This window comes from Populus euphratica, unplaced genomic scaffold, assembly GCF_000495115.2.
Source record: "Populus euphratica unplaced genomic scaffold, PopEup_1.0 scaffold182.1, whole genome shotgun sequence".
Classification (NCBI taxonomy): domain Eukaryota; kingdom Viridiplantae; phylum Streptophyta; class Magnoliopsida; order Malpighiales; family Salicaceae; genus Populus; species Populus euphratica.
In genome coordinates this window covers 69,342-93,386 of record NW_011500063.1, presented here as the reverse complement: position 1 = coordinate 93,386, position 24,045 = coordinate 69,342, and the positions used below count along the sequence as shown (strand labels likewise).

Sequence of the window (24,045 nt, the reverse complement as noted above, 5' to 3'; positions counted from 1 at the left end):
TTGATTAAACTCGGGTCTAAGATTTTTATATTAGAATAGATTTAGGAGGTTCGCCCGAGTTTTCTTGATTTTTTTTCTTGTTTTTTAAGCTAATGTTTTCTACTCTTGTTTTTTTTTCAAGTTTTACTCTCTTTATGGTTTTACTTCAATTAGATTAATATTGGGTTGTTTAATAATTCGAATAGGTTCAAGTGTGGTTTTTTTTTTTCCAGTTTATTTATTGTTATTGTTTTTGTATCATTTAAATTACTACTTGAAACAATGATTTAAGATTTGGATTTCTTTTAGCCTTGCACTTTTTTCACATAGAAAAAATTAGCTTGACCTATCATGAAGCGCGCACAACATATTTAGTAAGAACCTAAAATATCTTGGACACCTAAAAACATTGTTTATTAGAATATTATAAAGACTTTTTTTCTCCTCCATCCATAAAACCTAACACTAGTTTTCAGAGATATTTAAGTTTTTTCATATGATTCACTTGTCATTCCAAAATAAAACGAGGACAAATAAGTATTTTTCTCATCTTAATTGCATTATAAAATGACTACAATATCTTTGAAAGCAAGCACATTTAAATATGGTGTCAATGAGTATTTTTATAATTTCACGATGATTTTTTGGTTATTATAATTTAATTTGAGAGGTAATTTGATATTTTTTAATATAGAAAAATAATAAACAATTAAAATGCATGACAAAACTACCTTTAAAGTAAAAAAAAAAAACCTAGGTTAAGGGGTATTTTAGTTTTTCCTCTGCAGTTTTTTATAATTATAAAGTCAGTATTTTTATATCTAGTTAAGAAAAAAAAATAAAAAAAATAAACATGCATGTGACACTTTCTAGTATTAAAAAATACTTTTTTAGTGTATCGTTAGAAGTATCATCATATTTTCTTTTCACTAGTGCGACATGTCATCAATAAATATGGTTTGGTGCCAGTAAATCTTTTTTATTTTTCTCATTTTCTTTCTCTTCCTTAAAAAATTATATCTTAGTCTTTTTAGTTATTTTTATTTTAACTTCAATCCTAATTCTTTTAATTTTTCTCTTTAACTCTTTCAAAAAAAAATTATTTATTTTCAGTTTTATTATTCAATCTTAATTTATTAAATATTATATCATCTAATATTATCATTATTCTTTGAAGTTTTTATTTTTTTCATGATTAAAACCTAAAATTCTTGTAGGACAAGACTTTCATAGGCAGCAGACCACGTGTATAAGAGATGGATACCAACCTCACATCCCACGAGATTTTTTGGTTTCTCGTGTAGTAAAAAAATTATATGATAAAATAATAATATAAAAACTATTTTAAAAAATAACACAACTTATAAAAATATAACACAACTTAAATTAGAGTCCTATAAAAAATTTATGATTCGTGAGTCGCAAGTATTATCCATGGCTTTCAAATTAAAAATTTGATGGACATGAGATTAAACAAGGAGAGAAAAATAAGGAGAAAAGAAAAGACTGAAAACACATAAAAATCTGATAATGACACCAATCAGTATCATTAAAAAGATATTGAAGAGACGAATCCAACAACAATGAAAACAATCACCAACAGTAATCAGAGTGAACCACAAGGCAAAAAGATATTCAGTTAAGAGTAATAATAAAAGTATAAACATGAGGCCTACTTGTACAATCTTGTATCGCCAATCGGGAATGGGGCAGAAGGATATTCAGTGTAAAGCACTAAACATGACTACAAGGTAAAACGAAAATTAGCAGAGGCACCGAACCGCGACTTTTAAGTTGAGTTGTTAGTATGAGCACAAGCAGCAAAAGCATTCTCTCTTCTTTGAGTCCTAGGCAGCTGACCTTCCATGATGGAACAATGGTTCTACTGAGGTGTCTGTGAATGTGGTGGTGGACCAGGTGGTAGTGGTGGAGGCATACCAGATTGATTCCCAGACTGCAATTACGATTTAACACACGTTAGTTTTTTCTTGAACAAACATAAATGTTGCAGACACAATCCCACTCAGAAACTAGTAACATGTAGAATTCTGTCCTGACAGTATCATCTTCAATACTCGCAAGGGACATGAAAAATGATACATGCAACCCAAATTGCAAATAAAATTATGCATGCTTACATCAAAGTTTCCCTCCTCGTATTTTAATTAAATTGCATAGGTCACTAGAACTCTAGAAATTTTGCATGGTCCAAAACTGTAGACTGCAATAAGAGAATTATCTCAATGACAATTTTGCATCTCTCTACTCTACTGATCATAGTAATCTAAGTAACACGTTTTGGAGAGTTTGGTTCAGTTTTGCCAATGATACTATTTGTCACGGAAGTCAACCTTTAAAGTAAGCACACTACACCATAAGCACACTACACCATAATGATGCTACACATAAAATATTTTGACAAAGTCAACCTAAAAGAAAATGTTAACCTCGGGAAAGAACCTACCTCAAACAAATGGTTGCTAGCCTTCCATGCTTATTTTTACCATAATATAGGATGGAAGAAGGAATAAAAAGAGCCTTCCATGCTTATTTTTACCATAATATGGGATGGAAGGAATAAAAAGATGTTTTGGATTAAGAAGGTTTGTGCACTAGAGCATCAGAATAGCTAGAATATAGATTAAGAATTCAGTAATCCTCGGTAGAACTTTTCTAATTGATATTTTAAATAGTCATTTCCATTTCATGGATGTTCAAGTACGTTGTTTAAATTGTCTATGGAACCTGAAATGCCAACAACAAATTACAAAATACCATTAATTTACACTGACAGTACTGGCATTTTTTTTGTGCAAACATGGGGAGGGTACATCGTTCATAACCTAACAAAGTGATGTCTATCTTACCTGGTAAGGATTAAACCCAGGCATCATTGGCATCTGTCCTCCTTGTGGACGGTTGAATGGACCACCCTGTGAATAAATTTGGCCCCCACTTGCATTTGATGGGCCCTGCATATTTGGCAGGCCATTTGGAAAACCCCCACCAACTGGAGGGGCGGCACTAGTGGGTAAGGATCCTGCATGCAATGGATTCATGCCCATAAAATGGCCTTGTTGTAATGAAGGTACCATCTGATTCATTGTCCCTTGCATCCCCTAGAAAGGGAAAAAAATAAAAAAGGAGCAAAATCTAACATTCAAAATACATCTCACTAAGGAAAGTGCTGAATGGATATAGCTAGAAATTAGAGTTTCAAAATCTATTTTAAGCGACACCATATCCTTTCAACCACCACTTGTGTTTCTAAAAGGTTGCCAGGGAGCTTTGCATTTTCAACAATGCAAAGAAATTAATAGAGAGTCCTTTTTAAGATATGCACAAAATTCCAACATTTGGAAATAAAGTGAGAAAGACTGGATGGACTAGGGAAATTAAAAAAACTGAATGGAGCACTATATCATACCATTGCACCAGGCAGTGATGAAGGTAAAGATCCGGGCATGGAAGATGGGATTGGTGAAGGCATGCCATGAGGGGGCATTTGTGGAGGGCGGGGTAGATGCAGATGAGGGAGCAGGGGCACATGGGATGGAGGCTGTAGCTGTTGCATATTTGGAGGCGGCATAGGCAAAGAAGGCATGTGCTGAGGGTGTGGTTGGTGTTGCTGTTGTGGCATCTGCTGTGGATTTTGTTGATATCCCTGCTGCTGATTAGCAACAAGTAGCGACGGGTGCGGACCAGGAGGAAGAGGAGGTGCTCCAAAGGGCATAGAAATAGGAAGAGGCTGCTTCTGCTCTCCCTGGGATGCATCAATAGATTGAATCGATAGTGGCATTGCAGCTCCAACACCTGGAATAGTTCCTTCATTTCGAGTCAGTCCAGGAGCAAATGGTCCTGGAGTTGTCGGTGGTTCAGGTACATGGAAATTGCCAGGGAAGCGGCCACCAAGGGCAGGATTCTGTTCACCATAACCTGGTAGAAGATAGTAATGGTTAGAAAATTAATCAGTAAAATATGATTTTGTATACTAATCATAACATCATGGAAAATATTGTAGCTTAAAATTTTTGAAACATACACAGATTTTCTGGCCGATGCAACACATTATTGGATTTAATACAGAATGTCAATTAAGCCAATTTTCAGCTTCATCAGTTTGTAAAGCCTAACCTTGGTTTTGACCCATGTTAAATTTATCACGGGCAGTGCCTCCTGGCCTATTTCGGCACCAAAACTTTGTCGTGTGATCATTGCTACCACTGCAGAAAAAATTATGCGGATTTGGTAACTGAAGAGAAAGAAACACCTTATAAAAGGGTTATAGGTTAGGATGACAAAGAATTTAATCATGTCATTTTTTTTTAGTCCTTCACCAGATCATTGAAATACTATTATTTGACATTCAAATCTTTCATGCAAGCAAAATTCTTTAAGTTGCTAGAGCCAAGCACTCATTTAGCACAACCAAGAATTCTCCCTCCCTTTTTCATTGAAAAAATTCAGAGCGTGCAAGGCTCAGCACGAGATTGAAAATCAGCATCTTTCCAAATAAAAATATTGACAAAAAGGGTTTCCAACCCCAGAGAATATCGAAACTCCTCAAACGGCCCAGAAGAAGAACAGCAAAAATAAGCAAAAAAGATTTATACCATCTTACACATTTTGCTTTGAAAAAATTTGATTCCTTGGAATTTTCAAGTTTTCCATGCTTCAAAGGCAGCCTGTACATCTGTTTTATATATTAATGGCCCAAGTGGAGAGCAACTTGTGAAGCAGTTTCAGATAATAAAGTCTTTTAGATGTGCAAATTGAAATACCATTGATTTGAGCCACTCACGTTGCTCTTTAACTGGGTTACACACCAACTTACCAAGAAATAGAACAAGAAACAGGACAAGGCAACTTAAGTATAAATAGAAAAAGGTAAAACTGCAGTAACTAACTATACTGAACCACATTCAATATTCCAAGCAATGAAATTCAAGAAAGGTAACTTATTCGAATATCAGCTCAAAAGGTTAGGAAAACTAAATACCAGTTAACATCCCAGGATCAATGAACTTGAATTTAAAGCATTTACCTGCAAAGAAGATATCCGATTGGATGCCATGCAAGATCCCAAACACTATTATCATGAGCACTGGAAACTTCAATCTGAGGGGTTTCATGCCTATGCATCAGTCATAAGATACAAACACTTTATGAGATTACTTCCACAAGTGAAGCAAACAGCACAAATAGCATCAAACAAGAAAATAGAATCAATTTAAACAGACAGAAAAAGGAAATAGGAACAAAAGATTGACTTTTTTCAGTAATCCACCATCCAAAACAATGAAGAATTTTGCAAAAGAGAAATTCTGCAAAGAAGAAATCTTAAAATCTATTTTCTTGTTTTCTTATAGTTTTCCCTGAGCAATGAGTCAACAAAAAATCAAAAAATTGTTTGGAGGACTCTGTGCATCCCCTTCCACTGTATACTTTAAAATTATATATATGAACTCTCTTCAGCCTCCATCTACTCATTTCCTTGGAATAGATTTTCCATGCATTGCAAACATTTTAATGAAAAATATATTAAAAACCACATAACATCCAATCAACTGATGCATAAAATGATGAGAACTTCAGGTAGAAGTTGCAGAATAATTTAACAGCAAAAAAATACATATAGTTCTATTTGAGATAACAACATTACCCCACAAGCCAATGGAAAATGGATCCGTCGTAACTCCCACTGACGAAGTACTCTTCATGGAATGGATGCCAAGCCAATGCTAGAAAGGGATGAGAGCATTTTTAAGATAAGTATATCCTCGTATATGAATCACAGTACAGAAAAGTTAAAAATTAAAACAAGCATGCTAGCAATTTTAATAAAGGCTCACCCAACAATGAGCATAATATATAAAAGCAACTTACTCCCATAGCTTTACAATCAACAGCAGAGCATTATACAACTAAATTTTATTCTCGTACAGTTTGCATAGGTGAAAAGTGTTACTAACCAGTCACGTCCTTCCGATGCCCACGGAAAGATTCAAGCTCCTTCATTGCCCTTATATCATAAAGCTGCAAAGATGCAAAAATTACAAAACAGACAAGGTAAACCGGAATCAACATTCAAGCCCTAACCTTTCATAAATGAGGGCTTTGGTGAGAGAGAATTTGCAAACCTTGATAATTTGATCTTTTGAAGCAGTCAGCACCCAGTTACCATTTTGGTTCCATTTGACACAAAGCACAGTATTTTTGTGGCCATGACTGCAAAATCCAAGCCCAGCTTGTGAAATTTATAAACATAAATTCTAAGCCAAACTTGAGCCTAAAGACCAAGCAAATTTGTACTCACAATGAGCAAAGCTCTTTTCCAGATTTAGCATCCCAGAGTTTTACTAGATTGTCTTTCCCACCTAAAAAAAAAGTCAATTCGCAGCATCAAGCACAACAATGTCAACTTAGAAAGAGATCATGATGTTCCAAAATGAATTTAGGGCAGACCTGACACTAGTAGAGATTTTGTAGGGTGCCAATCAACACTCTTCACATCCCAACCATGGCCTGCCTGAGTTCAAAATGATGCAGGGAAAACTCTTTAGATCACTCAGTGCAAATATTATGAGCACAGCACACAGACAGTAATCTATGCAATAAGACCGTTTGGAGGGGTGTACACTAATCCATGTACCAAAACAGGGGCATCACCCCCTGTATAATAGAAGTATACCACGGAAGCCAAAAACATGTTATCCACCAGCTAATGTTTGCAAGTCAGAGAGGGAGAGAACTAGTAATTGCATCCATCCTAATATCATAAAATATTTAAGCAGATATCTCTAGGCCACAAATGGAAGTGTTCTCACCTTGAAAACCTTTTATTTCTCTCCGTCCAAATAAGCAATAAGACAAGATGAGGAAGCAAACCATAAATGTTCCTTGCATTAGTGTCTAAACTATCTTTTGCAGAAGAAAATAACTGAGAAGGGGTTTTGGGCCCATTGCATATTTCAATATTCTTCTTTCAAGGTCAACTTTTCTGACTAAAAGTATGGCATCATATCAAGCAATCTTAAAGAAACATTACTTCAACTTATTCAGGTGAATGGAAGAAGGATCATCCCATTCAGTATTATTAATAATGGGCCAACCCTCCTCCCAAAGGGTATATAAGATAGCTCTATTAAAGAAGAAACCACCCAAAATTGGCACCACAAACTTAATATCATATGTTCATTGACCAAAATCACATTACCCGTTAATGAACGCTCTTCATGACACCGGGCAAAGTCCCAAACTTTAACAGTAGTGTCATCAGAGCAGGAACAGAACTTCAAATCTGTCCTACAGAAACTGTTCAAGAGGTTTACAATAAGATCTTCACCAACATGAGGGGGAAAAAACGGAAAAGGAAGAAAAATATGAAGCAAAATTCTACCTTAAGCCTCGCACTGATTCTTTATGAGCAGATTTATTGGCCTTAACATTATTCATGTTGCTCTGCCAATACCTAAAGCAGTATTAAACAACATTAGATGAACAATAAATATACAAATATAATAGCAACAAAGCCATAGGAACAATGAAGAACATATGGGAATTACTTAATTGCACCACCATCATCACCGGAGACCATCCAATTGTCATTGTGGCTCCATACCATAGACCTGATTGCTTGATCATGAGCCTGCACATAAAAAAACTCCACAAAAATCATCAATCTTGCTCCTTTCCTAGTTAAAAACCAAAATTAAAAGTCCATAACCACACACCTGAAGAATCATTTCAAAATTAAATGACTGTCCATTCCACAGGGTGAATTCCCCACTTTGAGAACCTGTGATTAGACGTCTCCCATTTGGAGTCCACTATATATGAAGAAAAGGATCAGAATATGTTTGATAACATCATTAAAGAAACATCAGATGTGATGAATCCCAAAAGAAAGAATCCATATGTTTTCTACCATTAAGAAGGGAAAATGGCTAGGCAATTGTTAAGTTACAATAAATTTGGACCAAGCAAGAAACGAATGGCATTTAAACTGATCCCACAATAGGTAGCATGCATGTAAACTCATTGCATGTATATGCCGGTGTGCAGGTGCACGCACACCACTTTTTCTATACTAAGCAAATGAAGTTATCTGCTCTGCCAAATAGGAATTGGAGGCTACTGCTTAGAAATCAACAACTTTCTACACTGTCACACAAACTGTAGACTGAGGTCTCAAAGAGCTAACTAGTAGATAAATTAAAGATGGTAAGATGGTTCAGTTTGTGGGAAACAACATGGATCGCCAGTCTTCATCTAACTTGATTTGTTTCAACAGGCAATATACACATCCAGCAACAATTTCTTTTTTCCACTCATATTGACACAATGAAAGGCCTAACATTTGATGCTATCAGAATGAAACATGTCTAAGGCCTTGTAACAGCAAAGAAGAATAATTCAGTGTAAGTCATTTTTCACAATATACAATTATATATTTGAAACCTCAGACAAATAAAAACTAAGATTGATAACCCATTGAATGAATTGCAGTTTCATCTGACTCTGAACCTGAAACATGTTTAACAGGGAAAAAATATGGACGATAAATTCAGCTCAGGTAATAATCAAATGTGGTATTCCCTTTCATAAAAACCAAAGCAAATTGACTTCAAACTTCAAAAGAAACATAATTTCACTGGATGGTCCATAATAGAACAATATGAGTAGATCATACTACGACCTAAGAGAAAATACATGCTTATCTTTTCAAATAAATAACAATATCAGGATTTTTTTTAGCAATCTGACTTACCAAAACCTGATTAATTGAACAACGGTTTTTGTTTAGAGATGTATGAACAAATTTTGCAGCAAAGCTTGTTGATGGATTATCAGAATAGGCAACTGTAGGCAACACCTGCACCAGAGATCAACACATGAAGAAAATCTGCATGCTAGAACATACAAAGATAATTAAACTGACAGCCACTTTGGTCAAGATGTCTCATAAATAAAGAACATAGATAAACCATGTTCACTAACATCAATTGCAGCTGCTGGGGTATGTTGCAATATTGTCCTGTCCCTCGAGTCCCTCTGCCACATACGAGTCTGCAGCAACACTGAAACAAGATTACAAGTAACTCAAATAACAAAAGATCTATTGATGCAGGCACTAGGGGGTTGCCTCCCACTTGCAAGCAAAAGAGACTAGCAAGTAAATCATGGACTTTGCATCATATGAACCTCAGAAAATCCATAATCTGTGAAGTTCAATTGTTTCTTCCACGTCAGGATGCTAGAAGTGTGAAGTTTGAACCCACAAGTCCTTCACAGAGTCAAGAGTAAACTTTTCCTTCCAAATACTCTTTTATTCCACTCCCTTCACAAAACCTAAAATACTAGCAAAGGCGTACAAAAACCTATTGGTGTAATTCCTATGTTTTCCTGTGCAGAAACCACCACCTCTCCAAGCAATTAACTCTTGGTCAAAACCATCTAGTAGATAGCCCAGTGGTAAGAGCTTGGGACCAAGCTCCCCCGGTGGTTTTAAGTTCGAACCCTGCGGTTGTAATATGATGGCCACGGGAGGTTTACATGGTCGTTAACTTCAGAACCCGTGGGATTAATTGAGGTGCGCGCAAGCTGGCCCGGACACTCACGTTAATTAAAAAAAAATTAACTCTTGGTCAAGACCAGCAGTATGACCTGATGAAAACCACTATTCCTGTACAACTATGAATTCAACACCAACACGGATAAGCTTTTTAGCCTGAGGCATGATATACAAGAAAACAACTACAAATTCAGATAGTGGAATTAACACGGACAAATAGATGCGCCTATTACTTATTTAATTCTAATTAAAAGAGCACCAAATCCGGTAAGAAACACATCCACTAACAAATTCCAAAATTCACATTGCTTCCAATTTAGATACATTAAGAGCTGTCACAAATTTCAAGCATTACCTGAATATACCTAACAACCGTGCTTGTATAATCAACAGCTCTCCTTTGCGTAAGCTTCCTCATCCTTTTTCCACCATAACCATCACCGTGACCTAAAACAACAACAAACAGTTCATAATTAAAATTTAGGTTAAAATTGAAACTTGGTCACTCTAATTAAATTAATCAAGATAGAACTCCGAAACCCTAAAACACTTGAAAAAACAAAACACAATGCACTTAGTAACTAACTACCTACCTTCGTAATTAGGATGAGGAGGACCGGGGGCGGCCTGCGGAGGGTGGTGGTGGTGGTGGTAATCGAGAGGACTAAGAGTTGTTGATGAAGCGGAGGGTTGCCGCATCATTGGCGGTGGCGGGGGGCCTCGGTGGAAGTCATTACCAGGTGGCGGCTGATGTTGCATATGTTGGTGGAGGTGTTGCTGCTGCTGCTGCTGCTGTTGCTGTTGCTGTTGCTGCTGCTGCTGCAGCTGGTGGTGGTGGTGGTGTTGCTGTTGCTGTTGCTGAGGATCACCACCGTACATCATTTTTAACGGAGAGATTTAACGGAGAGTGGAGTGAAGAGTGAAGGGGATAAAGGACTGTAAAACCCTAAATTGGGTTTGACGGGGAGAAGAAGAAGAAGAAGAAGGGAGCGGGAAAGAAAATTGCGCGTCCAAATTGGATGATTTAATCAAAATTCCTTTTCTGGATTTTTTTTTTTAAATATCTTTTCTTCTCGACCAGTGGATTATTAGATTTGGAGTAACAGCTTACTTGATATTGGTGTATTGAATCACCGTTTTTTTTCCTTTGAATTATATTAAAATATTATTTTATTATTTTATTTTAATATAAACACATAAAAACAAAATTAAATTTTGTTAAAAAAGCTTCTCATTCTTTTTGCTAGTAGTGTCAGTACGGTCCCCCAATGAAAATAAATTCTCCATTTCTGTGTAGAAAATGCTTTAGTTTTATTTTTTATTTATATATTTTTTTGCAAACATATTATCTTAATTATATATATATATACACACACTAAAAAAAACTTCCTTACATAATTTCATTGTTTTAAATTTGTTTTTATGATAAATTAAATTGTCTTTAGACCACCAAAATTAATTGGATAACATTGGAATAACTTTCTCATTATTTGATTTTATACCAGGTTAGACAATGAGCTGGTTAAGAGGGTTTTGTTTTTTTAATTTAATTATTTATTATTTTTTAACAATAAAAAAATTACTTAAATGAATCAAATTAATTAGATCATACTAGAGTAATGTTATATAATTTTGAATGAATTAAATTGAGAGATTTTAATATTAACTTATTAGATTAGAATTAATAATAATATCAAATAAATTTTTCATGGCTCGAATATTTTTTTTGTTATTTTTTTTTATTCGATCTATAGTTGAGGAGGCCTATAAACTAATTATACTATACATCTAAAATAATCGATGTTTCTTTTGATGCTTCATATTTTGAACAAAGTTAATATATTTGTTTAATCCACAGGATCACTGTTTAACTTTGTGTCATAAATCAGTTCATTGGCAAGCATGGCTAACGAAAGGGGTTGTGAGTTCAAGTGCCAGGGCATGCAATATTTTCATTAAGGTGCCAGACAACTTGTCGTTTTTATAAATTTTTAAAAGCAAAAACAAAGGGCGGACGAGGCCAGGTGCCACAGCTTGATCCCTTTCTATCTTTTTTATTTTATTTTTTTCTCTTTATTTTTTATTTCTTGCACTCCAATTTGTTTTTATTAAATTCACATACTTTTTAATCTTAACATGTTTTTTAATATTATTATAAATTTTTATTTGAATTTTAGTAGTTATTTTCAATTATTGTGTATTTGATATAATAATAATAATAATAAATTGCTCATAAAAATTTGATTGAAATTGTTTTTTATTCTTAAATGTTTTAATAAATTTTAAATAAGATTTTATTATATATATTTATAGATAAGAAATATATTAATAAAAAAATATTTTGATGGAAAAAAAAATCTAAAACGATATTAAAGAATTTACAAAGACCTTACATTTTTTTCAATATTAAAAAAAATAAATTGATCCCCGCAGCGTGACAGACACGCAAAATCAAGATGAGGATGGAAGAAATTTTTAGCCTGGTTCTATGACAAGTAGCTTGATTTATTATTATTTTTAACTTTGTCAGAAGTAACTGTACAGACAAACTAATGGGAAATATTTCTTCGATTCATGTATAAAAGCAAAATCAAGATGAGGATGTAAGAAATTTTGTCCCAGGTAATTTTCCCTCTAGCTTTTGATGGTTGGAAACCCTTAAAAAAAAGGGGTAAAACTCCATTATAAGCCCCACTTCCAAAGAAAGAAAGAGGGCAAAACTGGGTTTTTTCTTTCTACTATCATAACTGGTGGGCGAGTGGGAAGCAGGGACCACAATCGCTACAAAAACAATGCAAGAACATAGAAGGTAAAAGAGAAGAACTAGCAGGGCCAGGTTCGTTATATTCGATATCCAATCCAAGAGCCGCAGCCGCAGTTGACTGCCATCGCAGCCACCGGTGGATCGCCACTCTGTTGCCACACGTAAGTATTTTCAGATCCCATCTCTTGAAATCCATCTCTAACTTCTTTCAAAAAAGGAAACTGTCTTTTTTATTTGACATCTGCCAATAAGTAATCTTGTAAATTTCGAAGAGTGATTACTGAATATTGTCTCAATTTTGTGTTAATTAGAGACCCTGTCGAAGAAGAAGTTTGTCCTCGTGAGTTTGTTTGATTATTCAATTTTTCATGTTTAATTTCAGTTATCATGCTCAATAATCTAAATTTTAGTTGGCCCTGGACCTTGTAAAACACCTGTTAAAGTATCCAATTTTCTTCAGTCAGCATGCATTATAGATTGCTGAATATATTAAGTGTGAAACAGTGAACATAATTTTCTTACATGCAAAAGATTGATGCTATAGCCGGGGACCAAAAGAAGCTTAAAACACTGATAGTGCTGAACCGAAGAGTCAGGCTATTTGAGTTTTGTGGAAATTATAGGCCGGGTGGAGATATACAAGAAGGTGAATTTTGTGTAATTATTCCAACTGGGAACCTAAGAAATTGGTTTCTGATGATTAATAATTAGAGCAAAGAAAGTTCCTTGTTAGGTTCTAGTTAGGTTTTAATCGTTTCCAGATAGTTGGCATCTCTCTCTTTGACATAAAAAAGGGATCTTTTTGTGTCTTTCGCATGCTTGATCTGATGTGCAGCGATGATTGATTCACTTTGATTGAAACTTTGATAGGTGGGAGAGTAAAATACCTTGCTACTTGAATCATTCATTACTTCAACAAAGATTTTGGTAAATGTGAATGGGAAGCGTTTGCTGCTTCCCACAAGTCACTTGCTTGCTCCGTAGATCAGCTTATAATTTTGCCTAAGGTGTACTTGACTTGCCAAAGTGAGGATTTTGCAAGGACAAGAGAGGATCATTGTTCTATAATGGCAGATTCTGCGAAACTCCCTGTTCCTGACAAGCACACCAAAAATGAGGACTGGACAGTTGTGTTACCTCGTCGAGGTAAAAGGAGGATATGTTCCCGGAGAAATAGTACTCCAGAAGCTAAACAGCAGCCATGGGTGCCTACTGAGCTTGAATCAGATCCAGATAGAGAATTGAAGTTGATACAAAAGATGGAAACCTGTATCAAGAAAGTTGAGAGCTCTCAATTCTATCAGAACTTTTTGGAGCTAGTCGAAAATCCTGACATCCTGAATTCTTTTCACAAGGTTCTGGGCTTGGAACTGGAGATGCCGATGGTGATATATGGAATTGGCAGCATTGAATCATATGAAACCCCTCGATTTCAGCTGAGCCTTGCAATCTTGATGAAGAGGAAGTTCAATTGGATTGGGGACGTGGAGGTTTTTGATCCAATTCTTTCTGCAACGGAATCTCGGGTTCTGGAATCCCTTGGTTGTTCTGTTCTATCTGTAAATGAGCAAGGTCGCAGACGGGCTACAAAGCCAACACTTTTCTATATGCCACATTGTGAGGCAGAGTTATACAACAATCTCTTACAGGCAAACTGGGAATTGGAACTGCTGAATCATATTGTATTATTTGGAAATAGCTTTGAGATGTATGAGTTCTTGTCAGAGATTAAGAAGTCCTTTATTGTTGATTCAACAGGGCATATTTTGGCTGCTCGAAAATTCACTGATGAGCATGTACTCAAGATAGCTTCGGATGATTATTTTGCTGCTTTCCATGATTCAAGCTGGCATTTCTTCAGCCCTGCTCTTGATACGGAGCTGCTGCTAGTTAAAAATCAATTTCTGTGCACGTAATGTGCTTCAGAAACTGCATCTTATTTGAAACTTGATATTTTTTTGGATAGTTCAATGGAAATGGTCAAATTGTGTGTTTTTGCTGCATTTGGAGTGCAATGCTTGCTCTTCATCCAAAACCAGACAAGGTTGTCTCATGGTTCTCTGTAAATTGTCAGAATTAAAAAAGTGTGATCTTTATTTTCGTTAATTTTATTTTTTCGTAGTTAATTTTTATTCTTTCGTAGTTCAAATTATTATGTTTTTTTTTTTTCTGATTTGAAATGAATAGTTTTCCTAGTTTAATTTTTCCCAGTAGATATCAGTGGGGTTTTCTAGTTTTTTTCCTATATAAATGGTTGTCATACTACCGAGATATGGATGAATAAAAAGATAAATATTTTGGTTGTCTAATGATGGTGCTTTCGGTATAACAAATGTCATTAACTTCTTGTCTGTGATTTCTAATAGTTGTGGTTGGAATCAGAACCTGACTATCTCAATAACCATTATTAAAATTAAAAGGTTCTCGATGGAAAAGAGATACTAAGGGAACAATGTGTTGTTTATGTCTCTGTAAATTGCTATTGTTGGAAATCATGGTGACAGAGCTCATGTGGCTCTTTATAAATGTGTAAGGTAGAAGATTCATGATGAGAAGATCCACGCAAGGTCTTAAGGGCTATGATATGGTAATCTGCATATAAAAAGTTTACATGGTGACTGAGATTTAAGTTCGAGAGTGAGTTCATTCCAATTAATGGAGGCTGGAGAAGGAACTATTTAAAAAAATTTATATTCTGAATTATTATGATTTTCTAATTTTTTTAACCCTGTTTGAATCAACTGTTTTCCTAGTTTATTTTTTTATTTGGTATTGTTAGAATTTTTTTACTTTTTTTTATACAAAGGGTTGTTATTATAGCTTTGTGGCCAATAAAGATATGAATTAATAAAAAAAAATAAAGATTTTAATATGTAACAAATTCTATAAATTTATTATATATATATATATATATATTGCTAACTTTTCCTGGGCTCTATTTATTATTGTAATTTAACTGTGTTTTTTTTTTTAAAAAAAAAATCCTGGGCTCTATTTATTATTGTAATTTAATTGTGTTTTAAAAAAAATTAAAAATTTTTTAGCTTTAAATTTTTTATTTTGTGTTTTTTTATTTTTTTGGTGTACAATTCAAAAATAATTTTTTTAAAATAAAAAAAATATCATTTAAATATATTTTCAAACAAAAAATACTTTATTATACTTTCAAATGAATCATTAATAAATAAATAAAAGTGTGGTTACAGATAAAAAACTCAACAAGACAGACCATCTAAAAGGTAAATATTTTAAACTCCAACAACTATGATTTAACAATTTAAATCTCTTTTTAACAAAGCAAGTTTTGTAAATCATAAATGCCATTGCATAACACAAAAATAACTTAAGAAGAATATCTTTTCTTAATAACCAAGGATTTTAATTAATGAAAAGACGGTAATAAAAATACAGAAACATGTTAGTGCTCGTTTGGAAATCATCAATTTAAATCATCAATTGCGAGAGTGACTTTTAAGTATTTAATAAAATTTAAAGAGTAATATTGTAGTTATTTCACGTGTTATTTTCATATGTTATAATCTATAGTTTTTATAACTTTCCCAAACAAACCCTAAATCTATAACTCTTTTAAAAGATCTGTAATCCTCCTTTCCCCTTTTAAGATGATTAGCTGTGTTGTTCATAATTTAATTATTTGTCAACGATAAATAAAATTAATAAATTAATTTGGCAGGTAAACGTAGTTTGTGCCTGAAAGGGATAGAACAACAACTCAGAGTTCAAAATTTGAAATCAAATACTATAAAATTGCTGTGAGATTGTATGTATCAACAATGAATTGCTATGATTATTTTCACATCTTTTTTCGTGATTAAATCTTTAACTATTAATTTTAAAAAATTAATTAATTTTTTTTATCTTTAGATAGTGATATTATTATCGAACCCACGGACTTAAAAAATATATATATATTAAATGCTTATTTTTCTGATTAAATTTTTAGATAGTAATTTTCCTATAGATCCCATCACTTCTTCTTTTCGAAAAATCATCATAGCCTTTTTCTAAAAAACACGTCACCATCACATCTTCTTTTTGAAAAATCATCATGCCTCTTTAAAGGGATGTACATACAAATCTGTGGACCCACGTCACAATTAAAATAATAAAAAAATGGGAAGTCATGATTTCCTCTGCTAATATTTATTTTTCAAACTTTTAAAATTTTTATCATAAATAAAATTTATCTTTGAAAGATATTTCATCTAGAATACCATACAATCTAATCCAAAGATACTTATAATAACAATAAAAAAAAATAGCATATGGTAACTCTAAGAAATTAACTAGTATTAAAATTTTTTAAGTTTAAATCTCCGGATTGGTATTAATTTTTTTATTAAATTTTTTAAAATAGACCTCATCAATATAAAAAAATACTTTTTTAAAATTATTTAAAAAAAAAATTAGTCTTTAGTACATACAACAAGCATCATTACCTTATACCACGAGTAGAGAGAAAAGAAAAGAAAACAACCATTTAAATGGTGGTCAAATGATAAAAATTTAGAACTAAAAATTCTCCATTGGAGATGCTCTTACATGGTCGTTAACTTCAGGACCCGTGAAATTAGTCGTGGTATGCACAAGTTATCTCGAACACTCATGTTAGTTAAAAACAAAAAAAGAAGAAAGAGGAAAGAAAACACTCGAAACATCCACGAAAACTCTAGCAGAAAAAAACAGCGAACCTCGTATGTTTCAAACTAGGCGGTGGTGGTTTATCTGTCTGCAACTCTGACCTCATCACCCCCAGCAAGAAGTCTCTGTGTAGAAAGCCCCCTCTCTCTCTCTCTCTCTCTCCCTCCCTCCCTCCTTGCAAGATTAAAAAAAAAAAGAGTAAATTTTATTATTTATCTACAGTTTTTTTAGATATTTTTTTATTATAAAGATATTAAAATAATATTTTCTAATTTAAATATACAAAAGCATGAGAAAAAAATTAATTTAATATTAAAAAAATAATTTTTTGAAAAGCTTTTTCAACACTAAAATACAAATATGCTATTAGTTTATTCTTAGCTTTGTATCCAATTCAAGCCTCCAAAATCATCTCCTCCACATTTCTCTCTCCCAGCAACAAAAGCAAGCAAACCCAAAACTGAAAAACATCTTTTTTTTCCTTTCTCTCTTTCTTGTTTCCTCTCCCTTTCCTCCTCTTTTCTCTATCCAGCTATCTTTCTCGTTACCTCCAAAGAAAGACAGGAAAGCAAACCAAATTCATCTCATCTGCTTTACCTGAAAAGCAAAAGGCAATCACCCACCGTCAATTTCTTTATTTAGGATTTTCTGATTATTTCATCGCCGTTGCTACGATCAGCATCGGGTTTGAACGGGTCAAGGTTGTTCTTGAAGGTAACTTAAAAAAAAAGTTTCTTTCTTTCCTTTTGTTTTGGCATTTCTAGAGCTGAATTTTAGGGCCAAGGTTAATTCAATCCTGAACTAGTTAAGAAACCCAGAGGGAAAAGGCTTGGGATTTAGTTGATTTCTTGATCCGGGTCGATGGCTGAAGTTGAAAAGAATCAGGAAATCATCCCCAATTCAAAACCCGCCACCAAAAATACCACCTCTAGTTCTATATTCAATAGGTCTGTTACAATTCATTCAGCTTCTGTGGCCAAGTCTTACCTTCAATCAACATCAAGATTCTACAATTCGTTTGAGTCCATGAAAGGAAAGGTAAAAAAGCTTCGTTCTTTGTTTGAGTCCCCAAAACCCCAGACACCGAACCCCGATGAATTGCAAATTCAAGCAACGCATAAGCTACAATCTTTTAAATCGATGGGACCTGAGTATAATAGGTTCCCTTCTTTTGGGTTTATTAACAATAGTAAAATCCGGTTGCCGGGTACCGAGGATAGGATTGTGGTGTATTTAACAAGTTTGCGAGGGGTTCGAAGGACTTACGAGGATTGTTATGCGGTGAGGATGATTTTCAGAGGGTTTAGAGTGTGGATTGATGAGAGGGATGTTTCGATGGATTCGGCTTATAAGAAGGAGCTGCAAAGCGTGCTGGGAGAGAAAAATGTGAGCCTGCCGCAGGTGTTTATAAGGGGGGATCATGTGGGTGGTGCTGAGGTGATTAAGCAAATGTTTGAGACAGGCGAACTGGTGAGGGTTCTTGATCGGTTTCCAAGACAGCAGCCTGGCTTTGTTTGTGAAGGATGTGGGGGTGTGAGGTTTGTGCCTTGTGGGAATTGTAGTGGGAGTAGAAAGTTGTTCGATGAAGATGAAGGGGTGCTCACGAGGTGCTTGGAATGTAATGAGAATGGATTGATTCGATGCCCAGATTGCTGCTCCTGATCGAACTTCGATGCTTACACCTGATTTAGTGCGAATTTTTATTTGTCTTGTTGCCGTATGTAATCAATGTAAGGGTTGGATTCAAAATACTCATTGGATTCATTGGCTTTTTTCATTTTGTTCATTGTATTTACATCTGTCTAGGGGACTGATGTTGCTTGTTTTATGTAGTGTCTTGAAAAAAAGTAGTTACAATGTGTTATCAAAACTCCAAATTGGTTTTGGGGGTTTTGTTTGTATTTTACGCAGGGGAGATTATCTCTCCTCTTTGGGATTTGTAAATATTTAGTGCTAATGCAACGCAAAAGGATTTGCAAATGATGCATCGTAATGAAAATGGGTGCTTTTAAACCCCAACTTTCTGTACTTAATCCTTTATATCATTGAAAGTGTGGATTCCCCCCCCCCCCCCATTCCTGTTGCCCAGTGTTAGATGAATAGCGCAGACATGAATGTAAGGTAAACTCGAAGGTTTCTTTGCATTTGTGGTTGTCTTTGTGGATTGTTTGTATCTAGGGAGATTTTGTTTTCTTTCCGAGTAGCAGTACATGGTGGATTTGGTCTCTGCAGATTGTTTTTACTCTTCTGCTTCATAGAGTACTTTACGTTTCTTCTGGGAATGCATAATTGTGTACTGAAGAATACGCTGATGAAGCTATTGCAAAATTTTGCTTGTGCGTGTTGTGTTCGCTTCATGATTGAGAGTATATTTTTCCCTTGACAACGTTAAGAATATGATATAGTTGTGAACCAGACGATTGCTTTCTTCAAGAATAGATGATGCAGTGTCCGCATTATTGCTATTTGGTTTCTTTAACTCTCTGCAACCTTTTGTTGGGTTTGGCTCATCCTTTCCGCTACAGCAATCCAGAATATGGAACCCTGCTTTTTCTAGATTCATCTCTCGTCAATAACTTAACCTTGCTTTTCAATTCTATCAAAATAATGTTTTCTTTAAAAAAAAATATATTTATTTTTAAGATTATTATATGACAATTATTGAAAAAATTTGGTATTTCTTTTTTTGAAAAACAGAAGAGAAGCTTATCAAGGTTCAATGCTTCTATACGGGTCTTAGAGTGACAATAAAAGTGACTTGATATCCACTTCGCCATTATCAATTCAAAAAACTAAACTTATTGCCACGTGAAATTTTAAACAATTTTATCGAATTGTATGGATGATAGCATCTACTATAATATAATAGGTCAATTGGCCTGCTTATTGGAATTGCTCATAGAATTTATTTCTTAGTTCAAGAACTCGTAATTATTCACTTGGAGCTCATGCTTTTAGTCATAAATGATCCGATTGCTCTGAAAATCACATGGCCTAATAGGAAAATCCTAACTCATTGGACCTTTCGATACAATAAAATCAGATGTTTGTTTGGGTTGCTTATAAGAATGAATTATCTGTAAGCGTGCTGTATGAAACATATCCTTCTCAACAGGCTGTTGATCTTCAGTTCTCTTGGGGGATTGATGTAAACCCTTGGCAGATGCTCTTAGCACTGCCCAGCCCTGAGTACTGTTCTAACCTGTTTGTTTTCTTGCATCTACAACTTTACTAACTGCTAGCAACAAGACTGAACTTTATATCCGATGTGGGAAATTCTGATTGATGCCGTTTTCATGGTTTGAGGGGATGTTGTCTCTGTGTCTAATAACTCACCGAGTTTAGGTTTATTGAAAAGAACTTATAGCTGTCTGAGCTTCCATCACACTGATTGATACATCAGACCAATCTTATTCTGGTTGCAACCATCTATCAAACAAACAAGGAGAATTGTGGGACAGAATGTATTGATGATCTTATAGCTGTTTGAGCTTCCACTTGGGGTCAAATCCACTTTGGTTAACATATAGCTATCCGAGCTTCCATCATGCTGATCGAAATGTCAGACCAGTCTAGGTAGAAGAATAGTAAGAGAGAATTGATGGATGATCTTATCTCAAATCATCTCTTTCCCATTATGAATTTACAAGACTTTCTTTTTTGTACAAAAGTGATAGGGCTCCAGATTGAAATGTTTTCTGTTGGCACTTCCATCGTTTTCATTGAATGGAAATTAGTTTCAGATTGCCGACTCAAATGAGGGGGTTGGTTCTCACAGATAAGCTGGCCTTGTCTATCCAATCCAAACCCTATTGTGGATACAACAATCTATGAAAACAAACTTATAGGAAGGCAATGGGGCGTTCAGGTATGGATGAAATACACTTGAAAGTCTCTATCCAGCTACAAATTGTAGAGAAAGGAGCAAGATAGAGTCAAGAACAATTCAAAAAACTAGTATAAATGAAATGCAAATTTTACAGAACATCACAAAATAAAGTTGATTTACTCATCGCTGCTTCAATACAATTCAGAAAAACACAACTTAGGGCAATTTCCCAGATCGAAAAAGTGCAAACTCGTTAGCTTCTGAGTAGGAAAACTCAATCCAATTATCCTTCAATAACCCTTCAATCAACTCCTTATACTTCTCAGGCTCTTTAGTCGCATTCAATCTCATAGCTAGTTCCAAAATCATAAATTGTCTCACCAAGCTCAAGTTTCAATCCTTTCCAGTCAAACAGTTGCCTCACATTCCTAAACCCACTCAAACAAACAAGATCCTCATTTTCTCCAACCCCAACCTCCCTTCCGACTCTCTGTAGTATCTTTTTAAATCTCCAGCAACCCTAGTAACTTCCAGGGCTCGGCCACGCACACGCGGTTAATCCTGGGGTCAATGGGCTCTTCATGATTTTTGACACAGCTTATGCCATTTGACATGATAGGTTTGGCTTGGAGAGAGAGAGGACGCAGTAGGAATCAAGATTGTAAAAATGTTAATCCTGGGGTCAATGGGCTCTTCATGCTTTTTGACACAGCTTATTCCATTTGATAGGTTTGGCTTGGGGAGAGAGAGGACGCAGTAAGAATCAAGATTGTAAAAACAAAGACGGAGAGCTGCGAGGTTTGAGGAGAGTTTGGAGCTTTTGGAGTCAAAGAAGATGTTTTCTTGGATTAAGCTTTTGATGTGGAGAGGAGAGAGGATAGTGAAAGTTTTTGGTGGGAATTTGAATCTGGAAGACAAAGATTTACCCCAATTTCCATTGTAATAATTATTGATTTGATTGGTTGCTGAGAAAATGGAGGAAAACACTGATGGGTTGTATGATTGCCTCTCGTTTCTCATCAACCTAGGAGAGAGCTGTGATTTGTCCTGAAAATATACTAATAAATTATATTTTATATCATGCTAAGATTGTTCACTAGCTTCAGAGAAAATGAAATCATTGTGCTCATCTGAGTTGTTCTCAAGGCTTGCTCACTTAAGTTTCTTCACCTACCCATCTGATTTTCAATGTCCTCAAGTGTCTTCAGATTTTCCTGTTATTTTTCATATCCTGTACAAGATTTTGGTTCAGAAGGGTTTCCGTTTACTCAGCAGAGTGATAGGTGCACATTTGGTGCTCACGCTGCATTATCATCAAGGAAGCTGCAGAGCCCTGAAGATTTTGCACCAACCGAACCTACCCATCTGATTTTCAATGTCCTCAAGTTTCTTCAGATTTTCCTGTTATTTTTCAAATCCTGTACAAGATTTTTGTTCAGAAGGGTTTCTGTTTATTCAGCAGAGTGATAGCTGCACATTTGGTACTCACGGTGCATTATCATCAAGGAAGTTGCAGAACCCTGAAGATTTTGCACCAACCGAAAAAAGATTCGTCAGGATACAAAATTTGGTTGCATCGCTGGTGTTGGCGTTATAAAATCACACAAGCTATATACAATTCGTTAATGGAAACCCTAATAATTCCTGTCAGGCAAATTATTTGTAATGAAACAAGGGCTACAACAGTTTACAACAACAGCAGGTTAAAAGGTTCTTCCATGGTGAATTCAACATTCAAAGCCAATTTCAAATATGGTATCACCATGTTTTTAGTTTCTTAGTGTCTCTATGTAACTATTGGGTAAGAGGAACACATTCAAGCTCAATCTCCAGCACCCCTCTCTCTACATTCTTTAGCTTGAGGCTGATTTCTTGCTTTACCTTTCCGTCTACTAGTGTGATAATTCCATCTTTAACAAGGGTGTTTTCCTGGCCTGCTATCCATTTACCAAGCTGCATTGACTCAGTGATGGTTGAATTCTCATACGCTTTAGCAGCAGCAACAAGTGGTTGAATGTCTATCTCAGCCTCCCCCATGAAGTCATCGGTTGAGAATGTATCCTTGTCATAAACAAGCTGCATAAATCCACCTGGAATTTTAAGCATCCATAACCAAAGACCAAAAGGAGGAGCTTGCTAGCATGGTATTAACGTTTCCAAAGTTATTGTGTTCCCACACAGAAAAATTGACACAACATACCACTTTCAGAGGAGGAATCTGTTCTGGAATTGACAACATTAGACTTTCATTCCAGATTGGATTCAGGTTGTTCTTTATGACGCGTGTCCTCACTGACTGCAATAACAAATAACAAAGAAATGACATTATTAACAGGTTTATTGCATCTCACTCCATTTCAATTCAACAGAATTATGATGCCAATGGGGTCAAAAAGAGGAGAGTCTCACTTGCTGGCCCAAGGAAATGATTACATATGGATCACTAGTCATCACATCCCGGACAGCTAGGTTAGTTCCTTTGACTACATTAACCTTGATTAATCCAATAAATTCAACCATACCTGCCTATAAACAGAACATTTAAAGCAACAGAATCAGAAAGTTTTGCTGAAAACTCAAGATAGGATGCATCACATTTTCGTCCACCACAAACCATGCATGATGATGATTTGCGATACGAGTAATTTCAGTCGAACATCTATTTTTGTGCATATTATGTTTGTGCATGCATTCATGTTTTATATTAACTTCTCATAAATGATAACATTGCAGCAGAAGGGGCACAGTAATTGCAGTAACATATGTTATAGCTTGCTATAAAAGGTGAGCTCATAATCCACAACATACGATAAATACATTAATGAAGCCGGGATTCATTACCAAAGAGTAGCTCTTTTTTGTGTGCTTGTGCTCGGAGTCTTTTCTTCCCCAGCTGTTACGAAATGCATTCCCAATACGATGCCTGGTTGCTTGTTTTTCATACTGTTTCTTGTCTTGGGAAGGACAACTATTTGAAGGAGTGGGTAATGAACTTATAGAACCTGGAAATGGGCTGGACATTTTGTCATCGCAGTTTGAAAATTCCTTCAGCTCATATTTTCTCCTGAGGTATTCAGATAAAAATATCTGATTTAGAATGCACTGTTTTTTTATAAAGATATGATCAGTGTGGTGCTAATATTACCTAATAAAATCATAACGCTCCTCTGTAGAGGCATCTGGTCTTGGTTTTCTATAATCGTCGGGCATAGAAGCTTCATATTTCTTGTTTGCAGC

General features: G+C 35.0%; 4 protein-coding genes across 8 annotated transcripts in view; 2 read left to right on the top strand and 2 right to left on the bottom strand.

Moving 5' to 3' along the window:
- Positions 1–1,585: 1,585 nt before the first annotated feature.
- Positions 1,586–10,650, bottom strand: LOC105108095 (flowering time control protein FY-like). Of its 2 annotated transcripts, XM_011002256.1 has the most exons (18): positions 10,147–10,650; positions 9,909–10,000; positions 8,980–9,048; positions 8,750–8,854; positions 7,713–7,808; positions 7,545–7,627; positions 7,379–7,450; positions 7,196–7,293; positions 6,445–6,504; positions 6,296–6,356; positions 6,120–6,207; positions 5,952–6,015; positions 5,642–5,720; positions 5,024–5,113; positions 4,114–4,202; positions 3,407–3,915; positions 2,847–3,098; positions 1,586–1,933 (listed from the first exon to the last, which is right to left on the bottom strand). In XM_011002256.1, exons 1-18 carry the CDS (start codon positions 10,433–10,435, stop codon positions 1,862–1,864), a joined length of 2,268 nt encoding a protein of 755 aa, XP_011000558.1. In that variant the 5' UTR covers positions 10,436–10,650; the 3' UTR covers positions 1,586–1,861. The 2 variants fall into 2 exon arrangements, with proteins under 2 accessions (XP_011000558.1, XP_011000559.1); XM_011002257.1 differs by lacking the exon at positions 10,147–10,650 and having other exon boundaries at positions 8,980–9,059; positions 9,909–9,995.
- Positions 10,651–12,088: 1,438 nt separating this feature from the next.
- Positions 12,089–14,320, top strand: SRR1 (sensitivity to red light reduced protein (SRR1)). Its single transcript, XM_011002255.1, has 2 exons — positions 12,089–12,478; positions 13,188–14,320. Exon 2 carries the CDS (start codon positions 13,385–13,387, stop codon positions 14,231–14,233), a length of 849 nt encoding a protein of 282 aa, XP_011000557.1. The 5' UTR covers positions 12,089–12,478; positions 13,188–13,384; the 3' UTR covers positions 14,234–14,320.
- A 3,026-nt stretch (positions 14,321–17,346) lies between these two features.
- Positions 17,347–19,012, top strand: LOC105108093 (uncharacterized protein At5g39865-like). Its single transcript, XM_011002254.1, has one exon. The coding sequence runs from the start codon at positions 17,841–17,843 to the stop codon at positions 18,639–18,641; it is 801 nt and encodes a 266-aa protein (XP_011000556.1). The 5' UTR covers positions 17,347–17,840; the 3' UTR covers positions 18,642–19,012.
- A 3,297-nt stretch (positions 19,013–22,309) lies between these two features.
- The window catches only part of LOC105108092 (probable ADP-ribosylation factor GTPase-activating protein AGD11), a 7,887-nt gene continuing 6,151 nt past the window's right edge, over positions 22,310–24,045 (bottom strand). For 2 of the 4 annotated variants that reach the window (XM_011002250.1, XM_011002252.1), the window contains exons 8-12: positions 23,954–24,045; positions 23,650–23,872; positions 23,218–23,334; positions 23,009–23,104; positions 22,310–22,884 (exon numbers count right to left, since the gene is read on the bottom strand). The exon at positions 23,954–24,045 is cut by the window's right edge and continues 1 nt beyond it. In XM_011002250.1, coding sequence (XP_011000552.1) covers positions 22,603–22,884; positions 23,009–23,104; positions 23,218–23,334; positions 23,650–23,872; positions 23,954–24,045 — 810 coding nt within the window. In that variant the 3' untranslated portion in view covers positions 22,310–22,602. The remainder of the gene's footprint in view (positions 22,885–23,008; positions 23,105–23,217; positions 23,335–23,649; positions 23,873–23,953) is intronic. The other 2 variants (XM_011002253.1, XM_011002251.1) reach the window with 2 other exon arrangements.